Raw genomic sequence first — 22,447 nt, 5'->3', positions numbered from 1 at the left:
AAAAGGAATCCTTAAACTTGTTCCTATCCATGTACCTCATTTGCACACATTCTTTAGAACTAACTCATTATCTAGTAATTAGAAGTTAAGGAACATTGACTTTATGTTTCTTGCATGACTATTTATCTAAACAGAAGTGGCCCAGTCTGTACATGATCCTTAGTGTCAGAGCTCATCCAATCCAGTTATAGTTTCTCAAAAACAAATACTTCTCTCAAGAACTCTCCTGGCTGAGTCAACCAGGTTGGACTGACTCCCCAGGGGAGATCGTGCCTTGGAGGAGGTGGGTATAGGGGGTGGACTAAGGGGGAGGGCTGAGGGGTGAGAGGAGAGAGGATGGGGGAATCTGTGGCTGATATGTAAAATTAAGTTAATTATAAAATAAGATTTTTTAAATGAATAAAAATTTAAAAAGAACCCACCTGATTACTCATTTCCTTCTTCTGTTTATCTACATTTTATTAGAAATATTTATCCTTTGATCCCCAACTTTTCTCACAACTTTCCTTGCTCTGAAGCTGTGAGCTTCAAATGTAAGCTTCAGATAAACAACCCAAACACCTATGATAATGATTGCCAAACATTTATGGGTTGCTATACACAATGGCCACAGAACATTCTATTTCTCTAATTGAAAGTCATTCTCTTCTCTAAAACAGAATCTGGAAGTTATTTTTTTTTCTGAGAAGATTTTACTAAGTTATCAATATTATATTACAATCTTTGAAAACTCAGTTGTGCATAATGTTGTTGAAATAGGTAACCTATATATAGATATATGTAAATACTAATGATGAGGATATTTGTATCTTACGCTTTTTTATCTGTCACCTATATTTGAGTGTGAACAGTAACTGATAAATGGCATCCCACTGTAAGTTATAAAGCATAACAAGAGAACTCTAGTAGCATAAATCTTGCTCAGTTACACTCAGATACCACTATAATTGTGTCCCTATTCAAACTGTAAACCAAGAAAACTGTGACATAAACTGTGGGTTTTATTTTTATCAATGTGTTAACTTGTGTTTCTAAGTGACAATAAATATTAAATTCTAAAATGAAAATGTTGAACATGCTCAGAATAAGGGAACACATAGAACAAAATCTCTATTTCCTTCTAAGTTTTTCCACTCATACATTCAAGGAGCTCAAAGTTGCTTAATAAAAATCCTTTAAAAAGCATTCAAATCTATTTACCATTGCTAATATACACAAAAAGTCACATACCTATTATATAAATAAATTTCTGGTCTTTAAAATGAACCAGTAAAATTAAAATTAATTTAGCAATTAAGTTGAAATATGGAAAATATATATGGAATATATTATATATAGACCATAAAAAATGTGGGCAAAATAAACAAATCAAAAGTATTTCAATGTTACCTGTTAGGCTTTCACATACCATGAGTTATGTATAAACATATAAACTGAACTCATCATCTGATAAGTAGCAGATACATTTTTCTTAGGGTGGCAATTTGCAACATGATGTTAGTTAAAGGTAAAATGCTGCTAATAATTAGCAATGCTGACAGAGAAATATTCAGTTTTTATTTTGATATTTAAATATTTTCATCGTTTCTATTATCAGAAATACCCCAAAATGTTGGAAATATGATCAACATCAAATGTTCAAATAATATTTTTAATTTAAACACAAATGACAAATGATTATTCATAATAAATTATAGAAAGCAATGTTTAAAGGTACTAATGATATTTTTATTCCACTTAAACATTATCATAATAAAATATACAGTATTCAATTCAGAGTTCAAGAAAATCATATATGTATGCATATTGTGTATGTTTTTATGTATTACTAAACATTGAGAAAAAGAGCTTTTTAAATTCATGGAAGGACACTTAGGTTCTTCTGAGCAACACTCACATTGGGGTTGTCTGAGTAATGTATTGGGCAAATAGACCAATCACAAAAAAAAAAAAAAAAAGTTGTGCAATGTTTCACTATTTGCATTGATTTGACACAATTTCTTCCTCCTGCTTTGTTAAATATCATATGTCAAATCTAGAAACTTCATCTCATTCATATGTATTGGTCTCTGTCACATGAGAGACATATTGTAAGGAATGAGCATACTTTTGACTTATAAGGGCAGAGGCTAAGGAAATATACAACTTTCATTCTGGGCATATGCAGAAGGAGCTTGATAATGCTGGCCACATCATTGCTGTGAACAGGAAATAGAGCTAAGGCAGAACCAGAAGCAGATCTAACCTGCAAGGCTCACTCCCAGCAAAACATTTCTGTAAAGTACATCTAAGCTCTTGAATGTCCTACAGCTTCCCAAACAGAAGCAGGGGACCAAATGTTCAAACACATGAGGATTAATTATTTTGACACATGTTCAAACAATAATTAATTCTATTGTCCTTCTATGAGAAGGTATAGTGTATCTGCTGTTCTCTCTTGTACAGATGAGTACAAGAGAGACTGTCTTGTCTAATTTATGAACTAGATAGTATTAAAGAACAATGAACTCCTAAATACCCTTAATTCCTGTGTACTTCTTTGTTGAAGTATTTTTTAAATCCTTATTAAATATTTAATTCCTCTATGTTACAATGTGTAGTGTATACATTTCTTCACAAAACAATTTTAATAGAATTTTAACATATTTTTTCTAAGAATGGTGTCATTAAGAAAGAAAAAATAAAGGAGTAAGCCTGATATTTTACTTCCATGTATTAAGAGGTGGTTGGGAATGCATACTTCACACCACTCATCAGTCTCCTTCTAAATATGTATACTTCATCTTTAATCTGTATTCAGTTGAATAAAAATTGATTGCATAAAAAGAAAGAAAATTTAGTGAAATTAATTAAAGTACTGCTTTTCAAAGTATTGAGATTCTAGTAAGTGTTATAAAGACAGTTTTAGTGTTGAGATAATAATTGTTATTTAAAGAAAATGTCACTTTAAAGAAAACACTATAGGAAAATAACTAGATTAGAAAAAAAGTTTTTTTTTGTTGTTGTTTTGTTAGATAAGAGGGAAGATGTACATCAACAAGGAAGAAGAACGGAGTCTATCTAATACAATGTCACGAGAGATTGCACTGTGGTCTTTGCTTTTTGATAAATTGATTGTAGTAGTTCTTCCCAGTCTTAAATTTGTGCTTTTCTTCTTTGTTGAACGTTTCATACCTTTGAGACAGTGTCTTTCAATGTAATTAAGGGTAGATTTGAACTCGTGCAAGAATAAGCTTCCTGAGTACAGGGATTACAAGTGTATACCACTGTTTTGCCGTAGTTTTTTTTTTTTTCTTTTGTTCTTGTTGTTATTAAGGTAAATAAAAGTCACTGGGTATAGATTAGCAGTAGTGTGCCACATCATATAAAAATAGTCTGACTCATTTGATTTAAAATATATTTGGAGTTTGGGTTGTGATTTTACAATTGATAACTTTATGGAAGGACCAAAACCATTTCTCCTTTTCTTCTCACAGTTTTGTAGTGCTATGGAAATTTCCTTTTCATTGTATTTCTTTGAGAAGAAATGCCAATTTCATCATTACTAATTTTTGTAATCTGCAGTGTGTATCTTAAAGTGGTATTTATCAACATCATATTGTACAAGATCTACCAATGCCAATGCATTGTGTTATTTTCTGCCAATGTGGTTATATTGGGGAAAGAAAACATCTACCATTAGGGAATATGAACAGATTCAGGAAGTATGACTATTTACATTGTGTAAACCCTAACTCGGATATATACTAATTTAAACATGGAAGGAAGGATGTAAAGTGCAAGATAAAAACCTTTCAAAATATTTCAATAAAATTTTTATTAGCTAAGAGTAGAAGGATCGATATTCCTTTAGCAATAGCTCTGAACGAACATGAGTCATACTATTTCCATGTTTTAAATGGTACCTTGATAACTTTAACAGGCCCTCTCAATGCATCAATAAAGCAATTAATATTATCCATATATTACTAGTAAAGTTTTCCAGTACATGAGAGTACAATAATTGAAAGAATACATTACAGATATGGATTACAAATACAAAGACGCAAAGCTTTCTAATCTCTCTACTCTTGCCTTTATAGCATATTAATAGTCCCTGTAATATCATTTCAGTGATGTTTTAGAATCATAAGTTCCTTAAACATTTATTAGATAATACCATGTCTAAAGTGCTAGCCAAATGCCTCTTTCAATAGGAGTAATAAACCAAATTGATAATATAGTGATTTCATATTTTGATTATTATTTTATAAGTTGGAGCGCATAGTCACAGTAATTATTATAATCATTCTTAATTATATTTTCTGGACTCATGTAGAAAGCTATTTTGTTCATGTTACTTTTAAAATTCTCTGCATATTGTCCATAATTCTCATAACCTTAATTTACAAATATAATTTCACTACTCATATGAAAACTTCTTTGAACAACAGCAATGGTACAGTTATAACTTCATACCTTGTTATAGAAGTGAGGAACTTCTGTGTTATATCTAAAACTTTTCTCTCATCAAAACACCTTTAATTCTTTCTTTTCATTTTAACTATGCACAAGTAAAATTGCATTTTAAGGTAATTTTTTAGTCTCTTTTGGGTGATATACAGCATGCACTTTACAATTGACTTATAATTGGACTGTGCTGACAGTGGAAAATCTTACAAGTATTGAACATGACATTTATGACAGTATTGCTGTCATCCTGGCCTCTTTTATTGAAAATGTGGAGAATTATAATTGGGCTAACAAGCCTGGTAGCCTGGCCTCTTTCCAATCATACTAACCAGGCTGGTCTAGTATTAGCTGCCTGGGTGCCCCTTGGAACAGAGGCTTGTTTTCCTTTTATTTTATTTTGGTAGTATCCCAAGAACCCACGAATTAAATTCCCTCTGCCTTTATGTAATGAGAAATGTTGATAATTTCATTCTACCAAGTATCACAAACATTTGTATTTAATCAAGCTTATTTTCTTAAATTGAGTACAATTATTTCTTATGAAAAATTGACTGTTGATGTTAGGTGGTAAATACTAATTTTGTTTTCAATCATTTATGAGTTCGGGATGCCTTTTATATTTGAATTCATGGCAAAGTGATAAATTTGAGTTTTTAAGTAAAAATTCTCTTCTCATAACTTCTAAATGTACCTCCCCATGGGAGGCATTACCTTCTTGTAGGAGGGAGTGGGACTGAGTGAGGAGGGAGATCTTTGATTGGTATGTAAAATTAATTTAAAAATTCTCAATAAAAAACAAATTAACATATTGATACATAGGAATGTTTCATTTGAAAGTTGTGCAAAACTTTATTGTAACATAAAATAGCCAGTGTTTAATCTTAAATGCAAGGCAAAAGAGGCCATAAGAAGTTGAAAACTATCTTCAGTTGCCATAACTCTAAAATGCACTAAACTTCAATGACAACCCAGGTTGTTATTGAAAATTAAATATTAAGAAATGATAACAGTCCCTAATTTAAGATTGTTTCTTTGCTAGTTCTTTTCTGTAGGCAAATATTAAAACAAAGCAAGAAATGCATCCTTTGAAAGTAAAATGTCACTGTGTTACTTAAGGATCAGTTCCTAATGCTTCACATTACATAATTGTTATTTAGCATAAAAATACTGTGATCTACCTAAACCATCACAGGCTCATGCTTCATACAAGCTACAAAAGTATGTAATTATTAAAATAATAAGTTAGAACTGTATATTAACTTGGAAATGTAGAGACAGGAGATACGAAACAAATACATATAATTTGAAATGTATCTGTGGGGCACTTACTTTTATAATAAATGCATTTTAGTATTTGTAGTTTAAAGTAACAATAATTTCATTTTGTGCTAATAATTCAAAATGATTAACATTGGCTAATCAAAAACATGACGTAGAAGGAGAGACAATGTTTATCTTACTATGGACCTTGGAATGCTATTCACAAGTTTTACTGTGTCAATTTATATTTGAGCATAAAATAGAAATGCTCCATCTATTATCAACAAGTAGAAAACTTGGTCTTGATACTGAATAACTTATTAATAATTAGGCAATTAGTTTCCTTATTAATTGTGTTTTAGTTGGGTTTTCTTGCTGTGAAAAGACACCATGACTCAGGCAGACATGCTGCTGGAGAAGTAGCAGGAGGTTCTTCATCTGGATCAGCAGACAGCAGGAACAGCACAGTGACACTGGGCCTGGCTTGAACATTTAAAATCTCAAAGCTTGGCTGTAAGACGAATTACTAAACAGCTTTATTAATAAAAGAAACCTGGAGCCAGATAATGGAGTAAAACCTGAGAGATCAGGGAAGCAGAAAGACACTAGCCACGTTCTTTCCACTAGAAATCCTCAGCTAAGAAGAGAGAGCTACTACCTGTATACCCATGCCTATATACCTTCCTTTGTCCTCCTTACTTTCTCTCTCTGCCCAGCTACATCACTTTCTGTCTGTCTGTACAGACCTCCAAACTTCTATGGTTAGTGCTGTGATTAAAGGCATGTACCACTATACCTGGCTCTATTCCCAGTGTGGCCTTGAACTCACAGAGATCCAGATGAATCTCTGCCTCCAGAATGCTAGGATTACAGGTGTGTGCTCCCATTACCCAACTTCCATGTTTAATATCATGGGAGGCTTTTTCCTCTGATCCTCAGATAAGCTTTATTAGACTGCAGGAATAAAACATCACCATACCTGCCCCCTGTGACATGCTCCCTCCAACAAGGCCACAGATATTTCATCAGCAACATACCCCCTAATAGTGTCAGTGTCTATGAGCCTATGGGGACCATTTTTATTCAAACTACCACAAGTCATATCAGCAAAATTAATAAAACTGATAGGAAAACATTCAGCATTTAAACACATGTCTAAGTTTTGTCCTAAAAATGTTCATAATATTTTGACCATTCATGTCCTCCCATAGTCATTTAGAGTTTAATGCTATGAAGTAAACAGCTTGAGTTTTAGGCAGAACTTTTAGTTTTTGATCAAAGGTTTTCAAACTTTCAAAATTTAATTTAATGTTTTGTGTGTTTCTGAAAATACTCATTGAGATAATGGGTATACAATAAATTTCCTGCAAATAAATTTACACTTAGCTAAACTTTCTTGAAATTATTCTTTGTCTTTAAATGCCATGACAACTGAACTATAAATCATACTTTACATATGTATCTACTTTGTAGTAGATTTATAACCTAATTCTCAGTGAAGGTCTATTCCCTGAACTGGAGACTGTGTATTTCCTCATTAGAGTATGGACTACTTTCTTCAACACTAATAGAGAGCAAAAATGAATCCATCCTCTTTAAATATCCATTTCTGATTCACATTCCACCAACTAAAGTGATGTAAATTTCAAGTTTCACAGTTATACAGACAACCAACTGCCCAGACAAGTTGCATTAGATCATTGGTTCTCACCTTCCTAATGTTGTGATCCTTTAACCAAGTTCCTAGTATTGTCATGATCCAAAACCATAAAATTATTTTCATTGCTACTCCATAGCTGTAATTTTGCTACTGTTATGAATCATAAGGTAAATATTGGTGTTTTCCGATGTAAAGGGGTCATTCACACTACAAACAGGTCATAACGGTATGGTTTGAGCACCACTGCACTGGACAAATCATTAGAGGTGGACTGAGCTTTGTGCATATTAGCAGTTTAACTAATACATGATTTCCTTAAGTACCATCACAGTAATGTAACTATTAGATACAATTTTTAACTTTGAAATTAATGTATAATTACATTTTTCCCACTTCTCTCCTCTCACCCCTCTCCTGATGAGCCTTGCTCACCTCTCCCTGTCTCAAATTCATGGCCTTTTTTTTTTATTAATTGTAATTTTTACATACATGCACACACATATAGAAATACAACTTGCTTGGTCTGTTGCATGTTACTTATATGCATGTGATTTCAGGATGATGAATTATATTTGAACAATTAATCAGGGTCCTCATACATATGGAAGATGATTTTTCCCACTCTCAGTAGCTCTTGATTATCTATAGTTCCTTTCTATGGCTATGATCATGTGGTAGTTTGAATTAAAATGCCCCCCCTAGACACATAGGGGGAGCATTGTTGGAAGTGTTGCCTATTTGGAGGAAGTATTACTGGGAACTGGGGTTTGAGGTTTCAGAAGCTCAGGCCAAGTAGTGGCTCATTGTTTCTAGCTGCTGCAGGTGGATCCAGATACAGAAATTTCAGAACCATATCTACCTGCTTGATATGCTTCCTACCATGACAATAACGGACTAAACCTCTGAATTGTAAGCCAGTCCCAATTAAATGTTTTCCTTTATAAGAGTTGCCATGATCATGGTGTCTCTTCACAATAATATAACTTAAACTAAGACAGACCCCATAAGGTTTCCCCCTTCCTTTTTAGCATGTTTATTTTTGTTACACTTGCTTGGGTCTTGTTTAGGCAGCCTTACTGCTGAACTATCATTTGTGAGGCTCACTGTCATTTATGGAGACATCCTCACGTTCAGACTCTTACGATCTTTCTGCCCCCTCTTCTGAAATGTTCCCTGAACTAGTGTGACTACATTTTAGAGTTAACAATTAGGGTTGAACACACTATGATCATTTTTTTTTTCAACATTATAACTAACTGTAGTTTAATGTAATGGTCTTTGTCTGTGGAAAAGTTAAGTTTGTGAAGCCACATGTACTGAGGATAAAGTCATAATTTGTGCTCTTGCAGCATGGTAACTTAATGAGGTAATTAAAGCCATGTAAGTTTCTACATCTACAATGCATGGATGAACAACCAAAAGTTTCCAGAATGTGTTAAGTATATGATTGGTGTAAAGAAAGTGCTCAAACTACACACTCATGTAATTTTTTTTTAAATTTTTTAAATACTATTAAGTATACTTAAGGCACTTATGAATACTCCTTAAATTATTACTAAATTAAAGTATGGAATTAAGAATGGTAGAGAAAGAAAGATGGTTATTCCTTAAAAAGAATTGAGTGACTTGTTTAGGATTTCCACTAAGCTTCATTCTTTCTGTTATTCAAGAAATTTAATTCTATACTAACAAAAAATAACAATCAAGATTCTCATTTATGTTATACAGTCTTTCACAAAGTTGACTGATGATAAGAGCATCTCTGCCTCCCTAGCTGATGTCTGTCTCACATCTAATGTGTCTCTTTCTTCTTCTCATGCAACCTTTCCTTGGTACCAGCAGTACCAGCAGCTGCTTCGAAAAGTAAAGTCAAAGGTGAGCTGTCGTCCTTTCTGCATGAGTGTGATGTGTCTGCTTCTGCTCAGTCTTCTATTGTCTTTTTAATGATGGAATCACTTCTATTGGTGATAGCATTCTTTTGCTCTGCGTATTTTTATAAATTTCTACATGCATGAAAACATTATTTAAAGATTTAGTGTCTGATGCATGTCTGTGTTTGCATTGTTATTTTAGTGCAACTCTTTTGCACATTATTTTATGAATTAAAGTGCCTTGGATAACTAACATTTTATTAGAAGTATTTTACTTTCCTTCATAAAGTTGAGAACTAAATGAAATATACCCTAAAATAACATAAATAGAATTTTGAAAAAAATAGTGTGAGTCTTCATAGAATTAAGTTAAAATAAAATATTCTAAAAAATAAGTAGTATTAACTTTGAGATTCTATTTATTAGTTTTCTTTCACTTCATAGGTATATTAAGTTTATGTCTAAAAGGTTTGTGAGTATGATGTCATGGATGGAAAACAATTTAGTCAATGTCAAAAATGTCTCCTTGAAAGAACAAAAATTTTGGCTTAATGTTTTCGATCGTTAATGAGTTTGAAAGAACCAAAACTTCTGTATGATAGTGTGTGATAAATATAAAATTTACCTATTTCATTTTAATATTCCCCAGAGTAATCAATAATATCTAAAATGCTGTATGGGCTAGAATATAACTCAGTGCCTGAGCTTTCCTATCAAGCACAGGCCTTTCATTGAATTCCAAGTATACACACACACACACACACACACACACACACACATACACACACAAAACAACAACAACAACAACAAAAAGCTAAAACTAGTGATTGGAAACCCTTTTTTTTCCTTAAATACTAAAGTTAGTTTGTTTAGACTTTGGGTTCATGCTCTAGTTATCTAGTTTAACAATCAGGTTTAACACTATAATAGCTGATTCCTATATCTAATTCAAGCAATCTTTGCCAGTACTTTTCTGAAGACATGTTTGATTATAGAACCCTATGGGTATAAAGATGAGAGGCAAACCATTGTAGCTTACCTCCTAAACACTTAGCCTGCTTTCTTGTGTAGTCAGAAGTTTTCATGTGTCCCAGCCAGCCAGGGATCAGGACAAATCTCTCCCATTCACATCTCCCAAGTAAACATTCAGATGCTTATAATAATTATAACTGCTTGGCCATTAGCTTAGGCTTGTTACTGACTCGCTCTTACACTTAAATTAACCCACAATTCTTATCTATGTTTAGTCACATGGCTTGATGCCTTTTCTCTGTTCTGCCTTGTCTTCTTGCCTCCTCTGTGTCTGGCTGGTGACTCCTGACTCAGCCTTCCTCTTCCCAGTATTCTCTTCATCTCTTTGCCCCACCTATACTTCCTGCCTGGCTACTGGCCAATCAGAGTTTTATGTATCAACCAATCAGAGCAACACATATTCACAGTGTAGAGAATAACATTCCACACCATTCTTGTTCCAATGAATGCAGATTCTGGCACAGCCACATGATTTTTGGACTGGTTGGTGAATATGAACAACAAACACATCCAGAGTCCAATAAAGAAAATGCTTGATAATGAGTTTATGCTTATAAACTTATAAACACAATGCACTTATATTTTTAAAAAAGGTTACAAAGTATGGTTTTAAGAATGAGTAACTAAAACAATTTATGGTAATGAGTTAATTGTGGAGTGTAGCACCTAATTATGAAGAGCGTTAGTTAAGATTTCAGGTGTTCATTAATGCTGTGGAACAATAAATGGTTCTTGAAGATGGGTAGGATGTGCACAGACAGTCTATTCCATATCCTAAAGGTTAGAGTAACTAAAGTTATAAAGCAGGAATGAGAACAGTGTAACAGACAAGAGGGAAGTCATTTCGAATTACACAGTGCATGTTTGCTAGAGAATTCAGGAAAATAACTTTGAAGGCACTCCAATAGGAAATGGAGTGATCAGGGACAAGCATTGCTATATTAGATTGCCTAAAATCCTGTTGTACTGATCATCTCTTTTCTGACTTAATAATTCTCAAAAATAACTGAAGCCATAGGACAAAATATAGATAGCATAACTGTAAGAAAAGGAAACTCATGATTGAGAACCATAGCTGTATGTCATATCCACACTAGCTGGAGTGTGTAATGCAGGCACGTTCTGTGCATAGTTTAGTAATTCATCCTCCTCCTTCTTTACTGGTCTGCACTAGCAACTCTGATTTGTCCCCCCCCCCCCCCCGCACCATACTTGTGAACAACTCTGCATGGAACTTTTCTACAATTTCCCTCTGCCTGTTCTTTGCACGTACAAGATGTTATAAATGGCAAAATGACACTTTTTAGAATCAATTACGTCTCAGTCATAATAATTTACTTCTAATTATTGTTTAAGAAAATGTACATTTTGCTTGCATTAATGTTTTACATGCATTACATTGAAAATTCAAATGAAAATGGATAAAGTGTCAATACTTTATTTCTGTTCCCTATTTTTCCACTCACCATCTTATACATAGGTACCTTTTCAACTCATGGGAAAAGTATCTATCATTCAGAACTACTGATAACAGGAAGAAGACGGTTTTTTTTGTTGTTTGTTTTTTTTTGTTTTTTGTTTGTTTTTTAGAATTGAATGTGTCCCCTCATAGTGGTCTCATAAGCACTTTCTCTGTGTGTGTGGCATGCTAGTGTTATGCATTAGGCAGGGATAGCACACAGGTTGGTATCTTCAAAAGGCCAACTAGATATCCATTACTCGCCTCTTGCAAAGCACCAATAGCTGCACTCAGGAAGCACAGATCTGTTTTGAAGTCTTGAACTGTTTATATCATCAGACATTGGAAGGGGAGCCTGAGACTCAGAAGTTCAGTGGACTTCTAATAGTGTCTGATTTCAACAGTTCAATTTTATAATAATTAGAAGTAACCTGTTAATATTTTCTGGGGAATGCCAGCATTTGGATTGTTTCAATAAGGTCATTCCTTACTGATGGTAACTAAAATGGTGTTCCCAGCATTTTTCATCACGCAGTAGATTCCATCCATTCATTACACTTTCCTAAGTTATGCAGCATCCAAGTACATGCTTTTAATTGTGTTCTGTGCTGTTCATGTAAGTTTGCTATGATAATAATTAAACTAGAAATAAAATGAAAGATGGACACTAAATGAAGTTATCTGACAGGTCTGCTCTAAAAAGATGGACACTAAATGAAGTTATCTGACAGGTCTGCTCTAAAAAGATGGACATACCTGAGGAAAGCCTCATCCAGCTATCCTCTGTCCTACGTGCACACAAACACAGTCCTGTACAGATATGAATATACATGCAAACCAGCACACACACACACACACACACACACACACACACACACACACACACACACACGCACACATTCACACATGTATACAAATAAGAATACACACAGACATGAGACAGAGAGAGACAGACAGAGAGAGAGAGAGAGAGAGAGGAGGGAGAGAGAGAGAGAGAGAGAGAGAGAGAGAGAGAGAGGGGGAGAGAGAGAGAGAGAGAGAGGAGGAGAGAGAGAGAGAGAGAGAGAGAGAGAGAGCGCAAACAGAACTGGGATCAGGAAACAAAAGGGAAAAATAACAGACCAATGGTGATCTAGAACTAAAGAACCTCAGTTGCTCGATTCTTTTTATGTTTTATAGCTATAATATTTTTTTTGCATTCATTTAATAAGAAAAGTCTAAGAAACGACAAATGATTGAAGCAGAAAGTTTCAATGTCAGAGCTGAGACAGCACTAGCATTACATCCTGGATCCTAATGTATTTCTGAAGCTGTATTTTATTCCAGTTTGGGGGATGGTGATACGACTCAGCCATTTATTTAGGATTTAGATGTCTATTGTTTATATCCATGGGTGACAATTCATATCATAACTATCTTTAAAGTATTTTACATTAATAGTTTCTGGTCTCCTAATATCTCCATCTCCTGGTTGAGTGTTTGCATTGTAACATCAAAACCTGACATTTTTATTTTTACCCTGCAAACCTGAATTTGCCACACCTTCCTATAACACCACTATCTACCTACTTTTCCAAGTTCAAATGATTGAAAGCATGTTTCACTTCCCTCCCCCTAGCAGTCATAGGCACTTATAGGCACTTAGTTATCAAATTGTCCTGATTCTGTCCCTACAGCAGCTTTTATGTGGATCTCTCATCTTCAAAACATGCATTCCTCTGAGCTTGCCTGGAGTTGTTTTTAACTAGTTTCCTGCTTAATTCTCAACCCAGTAGAGTCTCCTCTGCATTTGTATATCATACTGAATTTTAAATAAGATCATCAATGCTTTGCTGCTTAGGAAGATAGAGAAAAAGAGCATCCTGGAGAATTCTTAAAATAAATTTGTGTAAAATAATTATCTTATTATTGAGTTACAGATTAGACTAAATTTATCTTAATATGGTTTCATAATTTTATAATTTTAATAGTCTGAATCTAGGAAAAATACATTTACTCTCTAATTTTCATTTTTTTCCTTTTCAAACTTTGGCAAAAATAGTATTTTATTACATTTCTAACCATCAATGTTTAGGTACTGTTTTCAAAGTGAATGCTTTAACTCTTAGCATCATGGTACCATTATAAAATGCTCAGATAAAGTTAGCATAATTATTCTAAATTTGCATAAGAATTAAAAGAAAAAGAAGAGTTCTCAACTACTTAATTAAAATGTATATATTATTTGAAGAGGAAAGTGTCATCAACATTTAAATTTGCTTTATTTTGGAATGGTCATACTTAAGAGAATTTGATAATCTTAGTTTATGTATCTGTATTTGGATATGATATGTAATTAATCTATAATACTTAAAGTTAAACTGAAGAGGACATAATAAATTAAAATTGAGACCTTGATTGGATGCTCCCATGGTTTAGACTACATGGAAGTCAAACATTTTTATTTTGTGTTATAGGGAGATTGCACATGTTAATACTTTCATTTTCACAATGCACATAGGTGGAATCCAGTTTTTGCAAGATGTGATGACCTGAACATTTTTCTAAATTTTCACAGTAGTCAACTTCAAAAATTATCTTGGACCATCTACTAAAAAGGATTAATATGGGAGACTATAGTACCGCAATAAATTTTATTTATGTCTGTTATATTATTATCACTCCTCTAATGGCACCTCTAATGGAAACAAACAAATAGGAAAACATAGTTAAAGACATGCTTAAAAATATTTTGAGTATTAACTGAATCTCATTGTTACAATGACATTGATAATGTTATGATCATTATAAATTACAAAAACTATCAAAATTATAATGCGAATTATTCACTAGGTTAACTGTCTACCTTACTTATTTTTATTGGTAAAACTAAATTGTATAAATATTGCAGGTAATAATTTTAGCTCATGTAAAAGAAAAGGTAATATTAAGTAATTGACATAACACTTAGAATATAAAATTAACTATTTTTCATTATCAGTGGAAAAACAATTGAGGAAGAATATAAAGGGGAGAAGCCATGCTTAAATTTAATTTAAATGAACTCTTACATGCTTTCAAAATCTTCATCAAAAATTACTATTCAGTAAACAGCTTGCAAAGCTTGTGTATATTTGTCCCATAAAGCTGAGCAAGAGGGCATGGAGAAGTGGGTAAACACAGGTAAAGGATGCTGAAACATCTCATATTTTTGGAACTTATGTTCACCAAGGATGCCAGGCAAAGACACTGAAGTGGTACCTCCTACAAGATTATTTTCCTTATCTCATTCTAGTTCATTGTAGATTTACTAGAGATTTACTATACAAAGTGAGGAAGTGATTTCTATAAAGATATAATTTTATACTAAATACCAAACTATTTATTCAATTAAAAACCCTGAAAATAATAGTTGTAAGAACTGATCCTTCTTGAACCATAGTATGGGTCTTCCACTATACATGTTATCTTTGTTTCCTGAGTCAGTCCTCATAAACTATTCTGAGAGAGGTGGATTATTCTTCTTTTAAACTTCTGAAAATAAAAACAAAATCTTAAGACACCTGTTTAAGGTCACAAAAGATTGAGACAGAACAAAACTACCACACAAGACAAGCTAACTATAGACTTCAATTTTTACTTGGCTGGAAATTCTAATGAGACAATGCTAATTATCACCTCAGTTTTCCTAAATGTTATGTAATATTAATGTAGATCTACATTTACTCGGGTAGAAGTAAAGTTGAACGTGATGATGGATTGATTGACACAACTGCCTAAATGAAAGTGTTGTAGAAAACATACTCTCTATGTAGATTTGTTGTTGTTGTAAATTTGAGTGTTTAATCATCTCTGTGTGCATGGGTGCCTTGCCTGCATGAGTGTCTGTGCACCACATGCATGTACGATGCCCAGTAGAAGAGAAGATGATGTCACATCCCCTGAAACTGGAGTTAAGTATATTTGTGAGCTGCTCTGTGACTGCTCAGAATGAAATCAAGGTCTCCTGAACAGACGACAGGGCCTCTTAAGCACTGAACCGTATCTCTCACTCTCTCAAATAACTCTTATTTATCTTTCTGTTTTTTATTCTATTTTATAGATGTTTCATTTATTTACTTTATGATAAGTATATTGGAAAATGAAGAAGATAATTTCACAATTAGATGATGAATATCCTAGAAACACTTCAAGCATGGATATTGTGAAATGCTAAGCTTAAAGCATCAACAGAGTATATCATGAAAATTTAATCAGAGGTTGACTGAAAGGGTCAAAAAATAGACGATTCAAGTTGATTATAAATCATAAATGCAGCATCATTTAGTGTGGTTTGTTTTGATTTCTTGCTGTGTGGAGATTGTGACATGTCTATCTTCTCTGGTGTTTCTCATTTATTTCCGTTGTGTAACTGTACTGTTCATGTTGCTCAGTACAAATTAGTCTGGCTCCTGAAAGAGAGAGCCCTCCAGGTACTCATTCCATTTGCAAGTCTAAAACAATATTATATTTTACTGGAGTTAATGGAGCTGTAATTCCTCATCTTTTCTGTCCTCTTGAATATAAAATCAGGCCTGAACTTCACTGTAAGGTGGAAGAAACAATTGATTTTCACACAAAATAGGGCACAACTTTGTATGGCAATTATAAGTTAGTTTGAGCATTTATACTTTATATTCTCATGTAAACCATAAACAGATCATTCTAAAACCTTTTGATACAGCCTAAACAGGTCTCAACTTAAAATACATGATCTTCTACTGTTTGATATCAGCCAGTAAATGCCATATTACTATACTAATAGAAGTGGTATTTGCTTACTCTACAGCTGCTACATACATGTTCAGAAAGTCTGTATTTGAGGGGTTTATAGGTGTCTAAACAGAAATAGTCTATAATGAGAAGGACCAAGTGATCTGTCTTCAGCAGTTAGTTAGAAATTTAGCAACATTTTGAAAATAAATGTAATGAGGTCAAAACTTAAAACACACTAAAAGTAAGTGCTGCTTTATACTTTAAAATTAACATGGTGATGGTTGTATATTTTAGGAACAATAATTTTACTAGGTGTCATAATATATTTATCACTAGAAAAGCACCTTATTATAAGCTATGGCGAATGTTGTTCTGCCTGGCTTCTAGTATTTGATCTTTTATTTACTCCTCTTCAGTTATCTGTGAAATAGAGATAATGTTATCAATGTTGTTCACTTTATAGATTTGTATTGATGCAAAAGAATGCATGGAAATACCCTTAAACATTTAATGGATATCCAGACTGAAATAAATGAGGCATAATTACTGAGACAAGAGCCTGGGGCTCAGTGTTGAATAAAATGTGGCCTCTGAATTGTAACTATGTCAAAAGCTCATATATGGTGGACTATTTAATAATTAAATATGTTTTATGCTGTCTCTTATTAAATACCCTTACCAAAGCAGCTAATATATTCTTTGAATTGGTGATTTTGTTTTGAAATTTTACCCTATGCACTTTAGTCCATTCATGATAAAAAATGAAAATTTCATAAATTCTAAACAATTGCAATTTAAATACCACCACAGTGAGAGAAAAAAAATGTCCAACAATGAGAACAAAATAGTTCAGCAAATGTGTAACCCAGAGCTAGAGAAAAAAAAATCAAAAAGCTTATGATTAAGTTCTTAGGTTGTAGCTAGAAGTTTTTCTGTGTCCTGCCTGGTCTGTAGCCTCTCAGATACAAGTAAACACAAAGAGGCTTATATTAATTAAACTGTGTGGCCATTAGCTCAGGCTTACTACTGACTAGCTCTTACACTTTAACTCAGCCCATTTCTGTTAATCTATATGTTGCCATGTGTTCCATAGCTTTACCTGTGTGCCTATACATGCTGCTCCCTGGATGACATGTTGCTCCCTAGATGGCAGGCTGGTGTATCCTCACTCTTCCCAGAATTCTTCTTGTCTGCTTATCCCACCTATACTTCCTGCCTGGCTACTTGTTTTATTAAACCAGTGTACAAAAGCATTATGCCACAGCATTTCCCCTTTTCTGTCTAATCAAAAAGGAAGGTTTTAACTTTAACATAGTAAAATTACGTACAATAGAACAGTTATCAAACAGAATTAGAGTAACAATATCTACTCTATTTGTATTTGGCATTTTATCTATCCTATTTTTGTGAGTCTAAAGTTTCATATCTAGTTTATCTTTTATCATAATTAAGGAAAATTACAACTATCTATTCTTCAACTACATCAAAGATCACAGAAGGATATAATATTACCCAAGTAAACACAAATAGCATTATAAGCAACTTCCAAAAATCTAGAATGTCAGATAGCTGGCTACTTAGACAGTTACCCATAGTTCTTCTGTAGCATTGGAGCATCCATTCCTCAGCCTACAGTCCTAGAGTCCCTCAGTCACTTCTCTCTGTGTCCTGTAGAATGTCTGGCAGTTTCTTCTGTAAAGGACCATCTTGTCTTGCAAATTTCAGTGGTCACCTTCCTATGGGTTGTGAATGTCTAGTTGATAAAACATTTTGTCGAACAGTCCAGGCAAGAACAGTTTCTTGCCCAAATGGCTATTTTTGCCAAGAAGTTAAATTCCGTATGAAGTGTCTTCAATGTCCATCCTCCTCTCTGCAGTAAACCAGTGCTGCCTGGAGTAGCCATGTCTCACTGTCCAGAAAGTCTAAGTTTTTAAAATATTTTAAATACCATATCTTGTAGGTCTTTGAAATGTTTGAACATTAACTACCTAATTGAAATATATCTACATATAGCTAAAAAATTTAACTAACATGACTATAAATTTGATTATCACAGATGACTAATTATTAATCTATTTCTTAATTGTCCATTACAATTTAATTGAGTTACATAAACATAATACCTTAAACAAGAGCAGAAATGCACATACAATATAACAAATTTAACTTCAAATGTATATCAATAAACTAAAATACATAGTAACATAAAGCATTTTTAAGAAGTTGTTGTTCTTTAAAAGTAGTTTTTATAATCTACCCTTTTATCCTATCATATCTATATCCTATTTTTCTATATCATTTACCATTTTCTTCTATTAGAAAGAGATTGACGGTGACCAATAACAATTTCTAACCAACAACCTAAACAAAGACAAACATTCATAATCCATTTTTTTGGGAATGTGGGCATAGTGTTCTAGGCTACTTCCTGCTGATTAAGGGCACTGCATTCTTGTGAGGATCCTGAGAAAATTAAGAATTATGGTCAAGTATTGACTGAAATAGTCTGTGAGGCTGCATTCTCTGAGCCAGTTTCCTTGAAGCTGTCTTTGGATGTTGGAATAGCTAGGCCATATTGTCATTGGAGTTCTTTAGGGGTTTTGGTCGGTTAAACCATATCAGCTTAGAAGTAATCCACAGGTTCTCATCTTCTGTGGAAACAAAACCAGAACCACTTTTCCAAAGCAACGTGTCCTTAGATATAAACTTTGAGGTCCAGATTTTATATATATATATATATATATATATATATATATATATATATATATATATAGTTTTTATTCAGCAGCTTTTACAATCAAATGTCTCTCTGCAATAGCTGGATAAGTGAGACAGTTGATTAGCTTGAACTGTTGGGAGGCACCCAGGCAGTGGGACCAGGACCTGTCCTTAGTGCATGAGCTGGCTGTTTGGAACCTGGGGCCTATGCAGGGACACTGCTCAGCCTGGGTGAAGGGAGGAGGGGACTGAACCTGCCTCAACTGAATCTACCAGGCTGGGCTGAATCCCCAGGAGAGTCCTTGCCCAGGAGGAGATAGGAATGGGGGGTGGGCTGGGGGAAAGGGGGCAGGAGGAGGGAGGACAGGGAATCTGTGGCTGATATGTAAACATAAATTATAAAGTAAAAAATTAATTTACAAGCTTGTGAAAAAATCTCAAAGACAACACAGTCCAGATCTTTGTGTACTATCCATCTTTATATGGCTTATTTTTTTATATTACTTTTACCGTCTCTTTAAAGACTTTATTTTTAAAAACTATTTCTTTATATAACTGTCTATATTTCTTTTCCTCTCTCTTCCAAGCCTACATATATTTTTACACATACTGTAAACCATTTACAGGTTTATTTAATTTGAATCTGACTTATTACGAATCTATTGCTTTAAACGCAAAGAGGTTATGACTGAAATGGTAGCTTTTGCCGTTGGCTCTGCCCATCTCAGCTTCCCAACATGGTAGAACTGTTTACAGCCAGCTCTGGGAACCATGCTCATTGCCGGCTCTGGGACGCAGTAGGCCTAATGCTTCCATCCAGCAGTGTGTAGCCCAGTAATCTCTTTTATTTGTTTGCTTGTTTGTTTGTTTATTTTTGAGGCAAAAACTATATCTACCATGCACCAAATTGTGCAGCTTGCAGAAACCTCTGTGTAACTCAGCAGGAATCAACCATGCTGCAGGTCAAGCCATAATGTCACAAACCAGCCGTAGAGTAGCTCAAGCCTGCTTGTTGTGGTGTCTCACTGCCCACATAAGACAAAAAGCAGAAACCTGTTTTTTGTTTGTTTGGTTTTTTTTTTTTCTCTGTTTAGAATTGCTTATTAAGTATGCTCAGGTTTTAGGTAGGAACTTGAGCTGTTGCCTGGCCAGCTCAGTTGGTAGAGCATGAGACTCTTAATCTCAGGGTCTTGGGTCCGTGCCTCACGTTGGGACCCCTTTTGTAGCTGGAAGTTTTCCTGTGTCCTACCCAGTCCACAGCTGCTCAGACCCAAGAAAACACACGGAGGCTTATATTAAGTAAATTGCATGGCCATTATCTCAGGCTAACTACTGACTAGCTCTTACTCTTTAACTCAGCCCATTTCTGTTAATCTATATGTTACCATGTGTCCCATGGCTTTACCTGTGTGCCATTACATGCTGCTCCCTGGATGGCAGGCTGGCATCTCCTCATTCCCAGAATTCTCCTTGTCCGCTTATCCCAGCTATACTTCCTGCCTGGCTATTAGACAATCAGCATTTTATTAAAACAGTATACAAAAGCATTATCCCACAGTATTAGGTAGACCAATAAAGAGTTTTCAGATGGGAAAATGCTAACAAGGAGCCAGAATAGAACCACAAAGCAAAAAAACAAAGCATTTCCTAAAAGGACAAATGATCCTCCATTAAGTTAGTTGCTCTTTGTTGTGCAGTAAATGAAGATGAAGATTTCACCATTGTATTTAATGAGAGTGGATGATGATGATGATGATGATGATGATGATGATGATGATGATGGTGATGATGATGATGATGATGGTGAAGATGATGATGATGGTGAAGATGGTGATGATAGCTATTGGGGGAAGTTTAGTGATTAATCATAGGTTTTCCAAAAAAACAAAAATGAATAGATGTGAAACAATGTATGTCACAAAGATACAATGAGGTTTAGTTATAGGGATGTATACACTGAAACCTGTAGAAGACTATTGGAGGAAGTATTACTAAGGACATATACAAAAGTATTAGTCACCAGCCTATGGCATCCTTGAAAGGTAAAGCAACCTTTAAGATGTGAGATCCAGTAAAAGAGTAGAATGGAGGAAAGAAGCCCATAAAAATGACAGTTGATAATCTGTCCTCTCTTATGTTAGTTAGTTTGTTTGTTTTTCGCAATCACTATTATGTGCTTAGCCATTACCACCCCAAATGCAGCCTTAGAGGCTCAAAGTCATAGAAAAAAGCTAACAAATATGGACACTTTTTAAACTGTGAGCTAAAATGGATTTTTTTTTTAGATTATAATATGATTGCATCATTCTCCTACTCTATGGGTTTCTTAGATGACTGGAATTCTTTGTGGATGGTTGAGGCCTCCTGGGCCTTTCACTCCAAACCCCAACAACTCAAGGAAAGACAAAATGGTCCCTAAGCAGGAATCAATGAGAGTCAGGCCTAACATAAAAGTGGGCTTATTGTTTAATCTTCTGATGCCTTGAAGTATAAATTGGAAGTATATTATTTTTTGATTTTTTTCTTTTGCTATTTTTTTTTCATTTTTTGAGACAGGGTTTCTCCATGTAGTTTAGGTTCCTGTCTTGGATCTTACTCTGTAGACCAGACAGGGAAATAAAAAGTACATAGTTATACTATAGAAGGGAAAAGAAAGGGAAAAAGTGTAAATTCTGTTTGAGAAAATAATATGAGATAATATCTATTCCTAAATAATTCCACATTTGATATTAGACAAAAGGCCAAGAAGTGTTCCTAAAGTACTTGTTATTTATATTACTGATTTTCATCTTGGAAATAATAAAGATCTCTCTCTCTCTCTCTCTCTCTCTCTCCCTCTCTCTCTCTCTCTCTCTCTCACACACACACACACACACACACACACACACTCACACACATATTTAGGGTATAGGGTACCACTGCACATATGCATTCTTAACGGTAAGAGTAGTTGCTAAGGGAGATTTCTCAAAAACCTACAGTTGTAGTTATATATTGTCCTCAAATTGGGTTCTTACTGAGAAATGCAAATAGAGTTCTTCATACTCTTACTTCTACATCTAATTCTGTATGAGATTATTTTGGTGATGTGATGTATGTATTAAACAAAATGACTAATTTTTAAGTTCATTGCCCATCCCTTTCAGGTCTTGAGTTTACTTTGTGTAAGTGTGCTATTCACATATAAGTCAAGTGTATGGTTTGGGTTAAATAATCATTATTTTGTAAAGTTATCTCCCACCAGAGACAAATTCATCTTGG

The 22,447-nt window shown here is 34.0% G+C and overlaps 1 protein-coding gene across 3 annotated transcripts in view; it reads left to right on the top strand.

Annotated features, from left to right (window-relative positions):
* Cadm2 (cell adhesion molecule 2) overlaps positions 1–22,447 on the top strand; it is a 956,963-nt gene that overhangs the window by 648,560 nt on the left and 285,956 nt on the right. For 2 of the 3 annotated variants that reach the window (XM_036203221.1, XM_036203219.1), the window contains exon 2: positions 9,215–9,247. The exons of the other annotated variant lie outside the window; for it this stretch is intronic. In XM_036203221.1, coding sequence (XP_036059114.1) covers positions 9,215–9,247 — 33 coding nt within the window. The remainder of the gene's footprint in view (positions 1–9,214; positions 9,248–22,447) is intronic. 3 annotated transcript variants of the gene reach the window in all.

The sequence above is a fragment of the Onychomys torridus genome, chromosome 12 (assembly GCF_903995425.1).
Source record: "Onychomys torridus chromosome 12, mOncTor1.1, whole genome shotgun sequence".
Classification (NCBI taxonomy): Eukaryota; Metazoa; Chordata; class Mammalia; order Rodentia; family Cricetidae; genus Onychomys; species Onychomys torridus.
Note: the sequence above shows the minus strand (reverse complement) of the source record. Positions and strands in the feature narration are given on the sequence as shown.